This window comes from Nothoprocta perdicaria, unplaced genomic scaffold, assembly GCF_003342845.1.
Source record: "Nothoprocta perdicaria isolate Ctin4 unplaced genomic scaffold, notPer1 scaffold_100, whole genome shotgun sequence".
Classification (NCBI taxonomy): Eukaryota; Metazoa; Chordata; class Aves; order Tinamiformes; family Tinamidae; genus Nothoprocta; species Nothoprocta perdicaria.
The window spans coordinates 400,631-413,648 of NW_020454095.1; the positions used below are offsets into that span (position 1 = coordinate 400,631).

Genomic DNA, 13,018 nt, shown 5'->3' on the forward strand with positions numbered 1-13,018 from the left:
CATGGCAGACCGTGGAAGTATTGTCCAACGTAGCCTAGCAGTGAGATTGGACCAAACAAAGGAGTAGCTGTGAGAGGAATTTGTATGGTGCTTACATCCTATCTGTTGGTTTTGTAGGGAAATGCAGCCCTTTTCTCAAGCTTTTTTTCCTCCTCATTTTTCCAAAAGAAATTCTMATTCTTTTCTCTCTTAGCAATGTTGGGTCTCATTTGTTTGATGTTGAAAATTGCTCTAGTTAGAAATCTTTCACTGGACAATTGTTTGAAATATAATGCTACCACAACAGGTTCAATTCCTGAAATTTCGTAAGTCAACAGCTTTAGGAACAGATGTGATGATTTTTCAAGGGTGCTAAGTGTCCAACTCCGATGGAAGACAACAGGAGTAACCAGCACTCAGTATCACTGAAAAACCAACTCTGACATTCGACATCTTTGGGAAGCTCAGGATGCCCATTTTTTTTGATGATGCCAAACACTGATAGCTACCTCTAGGGTTAATAGTGATGGGAATCTGGGAGAGCTTCTCCTGAAAGGTGTTGCAGGAAGTGGAAGTGGCAAGACGATAATCACAATGGCATGAATTGGAAATCCCGGGGAGCTGGAAGCTTTTTTGGCAGAGCCAGTTGCATGCGGTGCATGTGGCRACACAAAATCCCCTCAAGGTTTTTGGGATCCCAGCCTGGACCTGCAAGCAGAAGATGCGTCGGTGTCTCGTGAGCCATAGGGAGAGAGCGAGCGTTGGCCTACACGTGCTTTGAGTGTGCAAGTCACCAGGAGCAGCTCGCTGCCCACAAGCTGGTTTTGGATGTGGTCACGCATAGAGTTAAGATGCGCCTGGACCCAAACGCGTGGGCAGTTTCCTGCACCTGGTAAAACATCCCTGGGGACGTCAGCTTCCTTCTTGTGGCCGGAGGAATACGAGTGTGTATCATCTCCCCTGTGTGTATGCGTTTTTCTCCTTAGAGACCAGCATCTTGTTGGAGGTAACCAACAATGCCAGCAGTGTCCTGGAGGGCGAGAGCCTGCGCCTCGGCTGCAACGTGCGCTCCAGCTTCGGGCCGCAGAGCCGCCTCTCGGTCGCCTGGCAGCTGGTGGACAGGCAGAACCGGCGCAGCGAGATCGCGCGGCTGGATCGGGACGGCAGCCGCCACGCGGGGCCGGCCTACGCCGAGCGCAGCAGCTACGGCGGCGTCCAGCTGGAGCAGGTGCGGCCCGGGGCCTTCACCCTGGAGATCTTCAACAGCCTCAAGGCCGACGAGGGCCACTACGAGTGCCGGGTGGCCGAGTGGACGCGGACGYTGGATGGGGAGTGGCAGATGGTGGGGGAGCGGCACGCTGGCACCACGGTGTCTGTCACTGCTCTGGGTGAGTACTCGGGGGGCTGCAGGGCCGCGCGCCCCACGCCTCCCCGGCCGCCTGGGGGTCGGCCCCAGATCCCTGCTGCTCTGGGGTCTCCTGTGGCGGCTGCCGAAAAGGAGGCACCCAGTGGCTGGAGCCTGGTCTGCAGCTCCTGGGTAGGTTGGCGCAAAGCGACTACTTGCCTTTTTGTGTTGGAAGGCTCAGTCTGAGGGGTGGCCGTAACACGAGCAAGATGGGGGATAGCTGAAAAGAGGGACGGTGTCTCTGGCATCCTTCCAAGGAGAGAAACCAGCAGATGAGTGGGCAGCATAAGGCTTCCCGACCCACTGAAAAAGGGCACCGTGTCACCCGTAGTGCTGGAGATGGACTGTGGGAAGCTGGGTTGTGGCACTGTCGGCAGTCCTTGGGCACTGGAGCTTCACGTGGACCTTAGGTAAACCTTGCCTGCACTCACTAGGCCAGGAGAGTAAAACCTGCCCTTGTGACACACTGGGACCACCAGGAATTGGGAGCAGCTCCTGCAGCATGAGAAGTCCTCAGGAGCTGTGAGTCAGGCCCAGTCCTCAGTGTCTCTGCACAGGAGGCCCTGAGCAGCTGGCCCAAGACTATGCCACAGTCCATTGACTGAGCTTGAACCAGAAGCCAGGATCATTGATGCCTCCATTTCAAATACACTAAAACCACACTGATTTAGGAATTAGGGCGTTACAGGACTTGCGTAGCCTGGGAATTGCATGGGGCCAGTTCAGATCTTGCTGTTCTGAGCCCGGGACCGATTCCCAAAGTATTCTGCAGGAGACTGAAGAACGGACGACTGTTCCTGCGAGGCCACAAATTTGCAGAAAGCCAAAGCTATAAACAGTTGGTGTACGCTGTTGAAAAGTTGAGATAGATTTTTTTGGTTCTCTACAGTATTAAATTTAAGCTTTGGTGAGATGTCTGAGAGACCAGATGTAAAAGTAATATCATATGCTGATTAAAATCTTGCTTTTTCCTCCTTTCCTCCCCTCTACTTTTGACCTTCTTTCAGAGGCTGCTCTGTCTAGAGCTAGAAATCATTGCTGTACAGCTTCTGAAAGCAGGTAGGAACTTTAGCTTGTAAAAAACTAAAGGTAGTTTTTCAGCTTGTTTAAACAGTTTTCCTCTTGAGGTCAGTGGCATTTAGCCTGTTATAAATCTATGTATCCATTTGCTTTACTCTGCAACYTGTGAAGGTTTTTGGGGGTAGAAGAAGAAGTACGATAGGAAATTAAGTGATCAAATTTTAAAATGCATCACTTCTTAATAAAAGTTAAGATATTCAGAACTCCCCAGCAGTCTCAGAAAATGTGACTAAAAGTTCATTTTCTCTCTCCTTCCATTCCTCGTCCCTGAGAAGTCTGTGGCTGTAGAACACGTTCTGTCAAGTCCTGAGACATTTCCTAGGTCCTGTTTCTGTAACAAGCAAAGACTGAAGTAGCTCCATGAAATTTAATGGGAGAAAATGTTGATTGTTGTTGTTGTTACTGCTGAATCTCATGGTTTTGGTTCTGCTTTATCTTTGTAAAGTGTTTTGAAACTCAAATAGAATGTGCCAAGAAAGAGCAAAGGAGACTTATTGCTACAAAAAGTGACAGTAAAAATGCAGTAAATTTAAGTGACAGTCACATTTCAAGTTAAGATCTAATCGGTTGCCAGTCTGCCAGAGTAAGAAACTCTTTAGCTGAACCAGCACAGATTATTTTAGAACCTGTAAATCTTCCTACATTGTGTTTCTGAAGCAACAGCCAGAAGAGACCTGGGCTGTCAGATGAAACCAGATGTCCCTGAACTGCTGGAAACTCTGGTGTAGAGCAGGAGTYTGAGTCTATGGATGGTTGGGAAGGAAGTGGGGCAGATGCTGCAGTCTGTAGAAGYGAGGCCAACTGGATGAGGGGATTCRGACRCATTGTACATGAAAATAGGCCTGCTTTCCTGCATGGCTTCCCAAGTGCCTCAGGAAGAAGGGCTTCTATATGTTAACCCAAATGCCGTGAGTTTGATGAGTTCAGGACCTGAGGAAGAGATTTGTTTTTGCAGGGCAGGTAAGGGAAGTACTTTTCATTAAACCCAGCCTAACTGGAGGTAAAGCTTCACAAGCTCAGCTGGTCTTGAAATAAAATCAGTCTCCTAGCGCCAGAAATCTCTGCTGTGCTGGGCCTCACAACACACTTGCCTGGCCAGGAGAGCTGCTGCAGAGTCATATGTGACAACTGATGTGGGGATGAGTCGCAGCAKTGAACGGCCTCCTGAGCCTCGTTTTCCTCTCCTTGGAACTTCCAAGAGGCTTTAATCCCAAAGAGTGACCTGTTTTCTCTGTAAAGACACAACTGAGAGTTCTGCCATGGTGACACTCTTGGGTGATGAGGGCAGCAGAGGCGCTTGCTGGAAGCGTAATGACCTTGTGGTGACTGCTGTATCCAGCTGGGCCTGGTGGCAGTGACCCTGCAGGCTGAACCCCGAGCCCATCTCCTGCGGCTGCAGGGTCCTCTCAGGCTGTGATTTTGAGCCTGTGGTAGACTCAAGCTCCATGATGATCTGGAAGATGTTTCTGTTTCTCCTGGGTGCTGGCTGGGGACTTCACCCTCAGAGCTGCAAGGAAGGTTCCACCCCATGCCTGAAATGTCAGCACTGCAGAGGCGGGAGAGCTTGTAGCCTGCTTGAGATACCCCGTGCAGACTTCCAGGACATAAACCTTTTTTACTGATGGGGAAAGTAGGTCCCTGCTAAAAGTCTAGAATGAGATTTTTTCTGATTCTAAGTAATCAGGAAAAAAAAAGAAAACAAAAAGAAGAAGAAAAAAAAAGCTTTTTTTTTCTTCAGTGAAAACAAATGAATGATGGAAATTCCCATACCCCCAAAACCTAAGATATTCAACTTGGAATGTGTTGTCTTCAGATTACTAGTAAGCTGCTACTTTTAAAATCCCCTAATCCATTGGATAAAAATGGCAATATTGAGGACAAATGTATTGACTAGCTTGTGGAGTTGTAGGCATATGAGGAGAGCTGTATAAAGCTGTCTTACAGTTGTAATTTGAAAGACAAAGAAAAAAAGAAAGTGCTGTAGGAAGAAGAGAATTCAGTGAGYAGCTTCTCTCCCACATCCCTCCCCCTGGGCTTCCCTACCCACTGTCCGCTCTTCGGAGCAGGAAAGCAAGGTCTTCCCACTTTGCCCACTGTTTGCCTGTGACTATCTGCGGACATTGAGGGGCAATAGCGAGGAGGTGCCTTGCTCGAGAGGTGGCTGTGGGTCAGGGCAGTCAGTGGTCAGTGTAGTTCCCTTTGCAGTCACATCCTGCCCCGGGCGGGTTGTGCGCCCACTGCGGACGGAGCGGGCTGCCGAGCCCCACGTGGGGCGCGGTGGCGGCATGCAGAAGTTTGGAGGCGGCCGCTCTCGCGCTGGGTGGCAGGCAGGCCTGCTCGTCCTCGTGGAAATGGAGCGTGTCCCTGTTGCCGCTGCAACAAGCGCTCGCTGAGACTGTCACTACTGTGCAGGCAGTTAAGTGTGATTTTCCCATTGCTGCTCGTGCCGCTTTGKGGCTCCAAATGGGAGAAGCCAGCGCAACACGAGCAGCTGATGATTCCGGACTGAATGGGCCCACTGTACGTTTCGCATGTTCGCGGCGGAGAGCGGGGCCTCGTTGGGCAGGTGCCTCTCAAAGCTCCTTTCGCTCTCTCCGCAGAGGCCGGCTTCGCCGTCACCGCCATCTCCCGCACGCCCGGCGTCACCTACAACGAGTCGTTCGACCTGCAGTGCATCATCAAGCCGCACTACCCGTCGTGGGTGCCGGTGTCGGTGACGTGGCGCTTCCAGCCGGCGGGCAGCAGCGAGTTCCACGACCTGGTGACCTTCACGCGCGACGGCGGCGTGCAGTGGGGCGAGCGCTACGGCGGCTTCCGCACGCGCACCGCCATCGAGAAGGCCGAGGCGAGCAACAACGTGCGCCTCAGCATCAGCCGCGCGAGCGACACCGAGGCCGGCAAGTACCAGTGCGTGGCCGAGCTCTGGCGCAAGAACTACAACAGCAGCTGGACGCGCCTGGCGGACAGGACCTCCAACCTGCTGGAAATCAGGGTGCTGCGGCCAGGTGGGTGCCCGGGAGCCGCTGGGAAGGGCTGTGTGGTAACGGGTGGCTTTGCAGGGCGGTGCTGGCCTCTCAAGCAACAGCAAGTGCTGCTGTTGCTGCCGCCGCTGGGATCTCGCACGTGTGGAAGGCTCGGGTGGCACCGCTCAGCCCTCCCGCTGCGCTTGTGTCTTGTCCTGTTYTCCCCTTGTGGAAAAGTGAATTCCTTACAGCTTGTTCCATGCTGTTTGTGGGTGTCATTTCTCTGAGGTGAGGTGGTTGCTTGGCCCGTCCCGTCTCTGGGCTGCTCTTGTGAAACAGAGAGGGCTTTCAGGATGCCACCTCCTTTCGCTGGAGCAGATTGACTCGGGGAGGAGAGGGGAGGAACAGTGCAGGCAGTATCAGAGAAGAGAGGGTGATGCTCCACCAAAGGTTGTGTGTGCACTCCTGCCATTGCTGATGTGGCCCATCTTATCTAGTAACGGGCTGGAGGTGTCCTACTGTCCTGCAAAGCAGCCAGTGGTGAGAGAGCCTGATATTCATCCCCACCAGAAACTGAATCCTAGTTAGAAGACACCAAAGCCATGAGTGCCTGCACAAGTGTGCAATATGTAGGCAAAAGACCCTGGCTTGGCTGGAAAAAAAAAAATATATATATCTGCAATGTGATTATGCTGCCTGTACAGTCAGTGGAAATAGTTAGGTGTCTTCTGTAGGCCTTCTGGCTGACTTTTGGGTTCTGCCTGCTTTTCTTCTACAGTGGTGCAAAGAGCCATGGTCAGGGTAGCTGTGGGCTCCAGCTGCACTGAATGGTTGATTGCTGTCTCGGATTTCAGGCTGGAATAGAGAGATGTTCTGAATGAAGCTCCTGGCACCACTGAGACCCTTGGCTTGGTTCCTTGCAGCGCTGTCAGTTTTCCACTCATCTGTTTTCATGTGCTGAGACTCCTCCTTTGTGTCTGCCTGTTGGTTTTGTTTTGAGTGTTTTCTTTTCCTTCCCAGTAGCCCTTTTCATCCCCGCTTCCACCTCCCCCCAGCCCTTACTGTGCCTGGGTGAATCAGGGGATGCTCTGAGCTCCTTGTTCCTCGTGATTTCACTCCACCCTCTTTCTTCCCTCTCTCTGTCCTTGCGCTCATCTCCAGGTTAATCTTTCCCATTTGTCTTGATTATCCTGACTTGTAGTACGTCTCTTAGTGCTCCCAAGGTCAGGTTGGTGATGTTCATCATTTTGGCTTATTTCCCTAGGAAACAGCGTTGATTGGAGAAGGTCCCTGGAGTAATAAGCTTCTTTATGTCTCTGTGCATGCTTATGTGTGTGTGTGTGAGAGAGAGAGAGAGAGAGAGAGAGAGAGAGAAAGAGCAATCCTTGGTAGTACCTTACAGAAGAGACCCTCTGTGTCACAGCTCACCCGGGCCAGGGGGATGGTTAAAGGGCAGCAGAGGCAACCAGTTCTTCTTTGCTGCAACAGCAGCTATTAAGTGGTGCTTTAATGAAACAAGTGGTCAAGATCTCTGCATTTTTTAGCTCTCCCTGCTGTTCAGCAAACTAATCAAATCTTAGCCCTCAGTCTGATGAGCCTTGCACAGCATTYGTGGCTTTGTGACCCACAAGGAGATGGAGGGGAGAGGAGGGCTCCTTTCCCTCTCTGCTCCTCAGGACGTCTCCTAGCACCTCTGCTGCGCGTGCAGGGCCTGTTGTTTCTGTGCCCCACAGCCCCTGGGCAGAGGACCTGGGCTTCTGTAGGCGCTGTGGGTCTCTGCACCTGTGGGTCTCTGCTCTGATTCCCTCCGCTTTGGCAAGCTATGGAGGGCCATGGTTTTGTTTGGTCTTTGTGTGGATAATGTCCYGAGAGAATCGCAGAATCAGAGACTGGTTGAGGTTGGAAGGGACCCCTAGAGATYCTAGGGGGGGATCCTAGTCCAACCCCCCTGCTCCAGCAGGGACACCCAGAGCACGGGGCACAGGGCGGCATCCAGGTGGGTTTKGAAGATCTCCAGAGAAGGAGACTCCACAGCCTCCCTGGGCAGCCTGTGCCAGGGCTCTGTCACCCTCCCAGTGAAGAATCCATGATGATGTGAGAGGCACCTTCCTTAGTCACCTCTGGATGAATATCCTAGTGCTTCAGCAGCCAGACTTGGGCTGCTGAAGCAGATCCTGGTTCTCAAATTAATGTGCAAGGCTTTTTCTTAAGGGAGCCTATTCAGGACTGCTGAACATTTGAGTACTTGACAGAGCTATTGGTCTAAGCCTGTGTCTCCCATAATCATATCAATTTGAGCCTGCCATTGGATGGCTTAGTCCCATCTTTCTCCTTTTCCTTTGGTACTTGGTTTCTGCCTCAGGACTATGTGCCAGTGGRTTTGGGGTGAACTGTCTCTACTACAGCTCTTTGAGGAATATCATAAAGAAGGCTTACCTGGAGGCCTTGCGGCAAAATGAGGTAGCCTGGGTTTTCAGACTGTAAGTTAATGTTGAGATTCTAGTTTGCTCTTAAAACTGTGCTTYCTGTTTGTCAGAGGGACGTTTATATTTGACAGATTCTACGTGCAGGTGTGACAATCAATATATGTCAGCCTTTAAAGTGTGTTAAGCTTACAAGTCTTGAAGAAAGGCCAAATTGTGGCTAACTGTTGCTTCATTCATCTCTTTGCTTTGTGAAATCCCACATGCTCAAAAAAGGCTAGGTGCTGGATTTTCTCTAGGTGCTTCCGTTTGCTCCTGCAATACATAGGTTGTCTCTTCCAGGCCCTTCTGCAGTGAGTTATAGAAATATTTGTACATGTCATGCATGCTGTGTGACARCTGCAGAAGTGACAGCAGTAGGTCTGAGTTGCACCTGTTGATGTGTTAATGTAGCTGCAGTTTCCCCCGTTGCAGTCCCAAGTGGCCAGCAGGTAACGTTGAGGAGCCTTCGGCAGTCTGAGACACTTCACTCCTTTCTTACTCCCAGGAAGAAACTGTCTGAGAAACAAAACCTGGGGCTCCTGAAGGAGGAAGCGAATGAGAAAGCATTAACAGAGCCCTCAAGTGAAGCTCCATGGGTGGGAAGACAGGAGAGTCCACCTTTACATTAGCTAGTTTTGACATTTGGATGTGACCATTACTTATCCCCTTGGGCACTAGGCCATTGTAAGGACTGGCTGTTTGACCCAAAAGCCCTATAAAGGACCCTGGCTGTGTGTGGGAGAGCTAATAGAGAGGATAAGGTGTCACTAAGGAATGGTGTTCAGCCGTTGGTCGTGTGTGAAAACTCACCAGCAGCAACAGTAGCATATGGTGCTCCAGTATTTCTTTGTAGAGGGAAGTCATGCACAGGTACAAGCAAGTTCCCCCAGTGAGAGCAAAGAGTTTGCACTRCTGTAGGGTGAGTGATTTTTAGCCTCTCTGGACTCAAGTTGAAATCCAGGCTGGTTCAGGGGTCTTTTGGGCAGGGTTATGGACCAGACTGGCTACTAGCAAGATCATCTGCGGCTGTTTTGTGTCCCTTGTGTTGCAGTCCTCTCCTTCTGCTTCCAGCTCCTGGAGCTGCCCAGCTGTGTCATTCTCAGTGAGCCCGTGTTGCAGCAGAGGGGGGAAATAACAAAAGTGAGGTGCAGTTCATGGCAGCTSCTTCCCTGTAGCCCAGGCTGGCATGTGTGGGCTGAGCTTGGAATGAGCCCCAAACACACATGTGAAGATGCTTCTTTTCCGCCTCTGTCCTTTTGTCTGGGCCTCCCTTTGATACCGAATCCGACCTGCCTCTGAAAGGGCACTTCTGCCTCAGAATCTGGGGGTTCCCCTGAAGATTCATCCCCCTTTCCCTTACAGAGCCATTGCCTTGCCCTTTGCACGCTTGTTGCTGAGGCCGTTGTCTCTCGGGTCTGGAGCAGCAAGTCCTCCGCGCGGCGTCACCGAGCTGCTCCGCACCTCAGCAGCCAGGGCACGTGGGCCCTCAGAGGGGACGGACACGGTAGCTCCCTGGCACTCACCCGTCCCTTTGGCTTTAGGGGAAGGAGAGATTCAGGAGCTTCCTTTTGAATCCAGGTGATGCTGAAAGCGTTTGGATTAGCTGCTTTGATCATACCAGCTAAGCCTCTCCGCACACGGAGGATAGCAGCCTTCTCCTGCTCCTTGTGTATCCCTGAGGGAGGAAATGTGCAATGGCTCCGATACACTAGATTGGGATGGGACTAGGTGAGACCCAAGGGCTGGCAGCCTCCCTTTGCTCGTGGCCTCTCCCTGAGGAGAGGCTCCACTTGGCCTCTCTGCTGGGTTTTCCGGGAGGGAGCCGTGGGGGCAGGACGTGCTGCTTGTGAGCAGCGTGTCACACAAAGGTGGCGGGGCTCAGACAAGGGCAGCAGGGGGTCTCTGGCAGCGCAGGACGTGATGGGAACGGTGCTGCAGTCCGGGCAGGTGAGGACGTTGGAATCCAGCCCTTTTGGCAGGGCCGAGGCGGATCCGTGCTCTGCCTGGCACTGCCGGCATCCCCGTGTGCCTGGCCGCGCTCACACTGCCCGTGCAGCGCCAGCGTGGGGTGCTTCGGCAGAGCCCTGAGACAGCCTGGGAGCCGCCCTGAGYGCCGGGAGGGCCTTCTGGAAGCAGCTGGACAGAGCAGGAGGCTTTTCCCACGGGGAGGAGCCTGGGACAAGTCCTMCCTGTCCCCGCCTCCCTGTTCCCCTCCTCATTCTCTCAGCAGCCTCGGCTGTGTGCGGTAGAGAGCAGCGTGTTGAGCAGGCGGCCAAGGCAGCGGGAGGGCAGTTTTTTGCCTCTGGTATATGGGGCACATTCATGACGCCTTAGGGGGAAGCCCAGGCTGGAAGCACGGGCCATGCAAGACCCATGGTGCCAGGAGCGTGCACAGCCAGACACGTCCCTCGCCACTGCTGCCCTCAGAGGGGACACGTCACTGGGTGCAAGCCTTCAGCCTCTGAAAAATGCACAGCAGYGCCTGTGCCCGTGGACTGATCTTTCTTCCAGTCTGCCTCCCCTCTTGCCCTTCCCATCCTTCCCTCCTTGCGTCATTCTTCAGCCGCTTCTTGGCTGACTAATCCTGAAGCGGGCACATGGGGAGAAGCTGCAACCACCTCTATAAATTCACCCTCTTGCTGCTGGGTTTTTGACAGTAATGAACGTGGGAGGAGGAACAGGGAGGGGTGGAGGGGGATGATAACAGACGCCAGGAGTCCTGGGCTCCTGGCTGCTGCTTTGCAAGCCAGCCTATGGCAGATTGATTGACCTGGAGCCGTCGAGCAAACAAGACAGGCAGGCTCTTCATTAGAGCATTAATTAGCTTGCAGAGGCTCTCCAGGGACTGCTTCGTAAAATTTGGTTTATTAGGAGATGTCAAGTTGAAACTCTTATTCTGAAGAAGGAAGGTAGAGGCTTCTTAGCCAGCCTCAGGGAAGGGGGAAGCTTCCTTCTGACTAYTGTCTGGAGAGCAGGGTGGCCAGAGCTTTGCTTCCCCAGAAATCCCAGAGCCCGGTGGGTGCGGAGCTCTCTGTCACTCTCCCGCTGACCAGAAGGTGAATGTGGCAAATGATGGTTCAGCAGATGCTGCTGAAGTCACTGAGGGTGGCCATAGAGGCTCGGGATGCTGTGAGATGGAGAGAGGATGAGGCTGAGGATGGAGGGTATGGAAAATGTGCTGCTTTGTGATGTCTCCCTTAGTGCTGGAAGGCGAGGACTGATTATAAGGTAGTTGCCAAGACACTTGCAGACAGCCTTAAACTAACAAGTGAAATCAGATGTTACTGTTACTGCCTTTCTCCCTTCTTAGTTTTTAATAACTTGGTCCAGGAGAAATCCTCCCGTGGAGCAGTGTGAAAGATGCCTTTCCTACCATGGGTGGTCAGTGGAGTACCAGGATCTGCCAGACTCTCGAAGGGTGATTCAAACAAATATCTTCAGGAGCCACCAAGTTTAGGASTAGGTCCTTTTTGCTGCAGCCAACGTCTAACAATGAAGTTAAACAAGGAAAGCTAATGGGCCAGAAACTTCCTTACAGAAGTCAAGTTGAGAAACTGTTTTAAGTCTCTGCTTTTTTGRGCTCAGAGTGGTTTTGCTCTGTGGAAGAGCATCGCTTCCCAGCTTCAAAGCCTTCTGTGCCATATGACAAATAGTCATAGCCTTGGTTCAGTGATGAAGGAGTTCAGGAACTGCTCAGTGGAGGCAGGAGGCTGATAATCAGCAGCCACRACTGTGGTGCAGAACGGTCTCCTCTTCTGGGTGCTCAGGCTTGCTCCTTTCCCCTCGTTACCCATGAGGTAAGATCTGCAGCCCTGGGTCGCTGCTGTTTCYTTTTGCTTTCCAGCACTCTACACAGCCCAAATGAGGAGATCCAGAGTTATGTGACCCAGGGCTGTCTCCTTGCATAGACTTTCATCAGCATCCCAACTGGAACCTTGTTCTTCTCTGGTTGGCTTAAGTAGGTTTGTCCTGTGCCCCCTTTTCCCCCCCTTTCCTATGGCACAGCCTCCTACATCTGTGCATATGCAGGGGGAACTCTGTTCCCATGCTGACTGGTCCCCTGGGTCAGCTTCCCTGCTCAGACTTTCTGCCACCTTCTTGGCACAGTAATTCATCCAGATATTTGTACTGTTATTTTTCTGTCCCCCGGCCCTGGCAKGCTTTTTCTCCACACAAGCCATCAACCCCTTCTTCCCAGCACCCACSCCTGCTTTGTTTTCTCCATACTGCTGTTGTTTCACACACAGCTGGCAGTGCCACTTCTCACTGCCACTGTGATGCATACAAGCCCTCTAATTCACTCACATAATGTTCTGTAAAAGTGGATTTGAGGTGATGTTCTGCCTGTAAACACAGGCCTGTGTGAGGGTGCCCTCCACGCAGGGTGCTCACTGACTGACCTTGTGGTTGCGCCAGTCTTTGGCTTTGCAGTCCTCAGTGCCAGATGGGTTCTCCACCAGGTCGCTCAGTGGGGCCAGTGGGACGCAATCCAGGCCACTCGTAGGTGTGAGATTGCATTTCTGGCAGAACTGCCTAGGCACAGCAAAAGCCAACCCCATCCCACTCAGTGCTGCCATTACCAAATGGGCCTCCCAGCATAAAGAGCCGAGGAGCTCATGCTGAATCCATGTTCCTGACCCCGTGCTTGGGACACTGACACTGGAGTTGCTGGATTGGAGCTGGTTTCTCCTCCAACTACTTTTGTTTCCTTATCTCCGTCCTCATCTCTGGCATGGGAGCAGAAAAATATACCCTAGAAAATAGTCTGAGAAGGTGGGTTTTAAAAGCATCTTGAGTATATGTTTGTGAGGACAAAGGGGACAGGAATGTGTCCTGGTGCCTAGTGGGACCATAATCGAGGTCAGCCCATGCTGTATGTGCCCCCTGAACTGCGTGCAGGAGGTTTTGCCTCTCAGCCTCCCTGAGCAAGACTCAAGAATTCCAGAAGACCTGGGATGTATTCAAGTCATGCTCCTCTGGTCGTATTAACTCTCTTCACAGTTAGTTTTTTAAGGGCAATTTTTTCACTTCCACTTCAAAGCCTCCTGTTTTTCTCTTTGATATCTAATGAGTGGTCTTCCACTCCTACTTGCAGCAYTTATATACAGAACCAGAATCGCACTCTC

At 52.1% G+C, this 13,018-nt stretch overlaps 1 protein-coding gene across 1 annotated transcript in view; it reads left to right on the plus strand.

Annotated features, from left to right (window-relative positions):
• The window catches only part of IGSF3 (immunoglobulin superfamily member 3), a 105,342-nt gene that overhangs the window by 70,986 nt on the left and 21,338 nt on the right, over positions 1-13,018 (plus strand). Inside the window, exons 5-6 of the mRNA XM_026040337.1 lie at positions 966-1,367; positions 5,065-5,469. Of these exons, the coding sequence (XP_025896122.1) occupies positions 966-1,367; positions 5,065-5,469 (807 nt within the window). The remainder of the gene's footprint in view (positions 1-965; positions 1,368-5,064; positions 5,470-13,018) is intronic.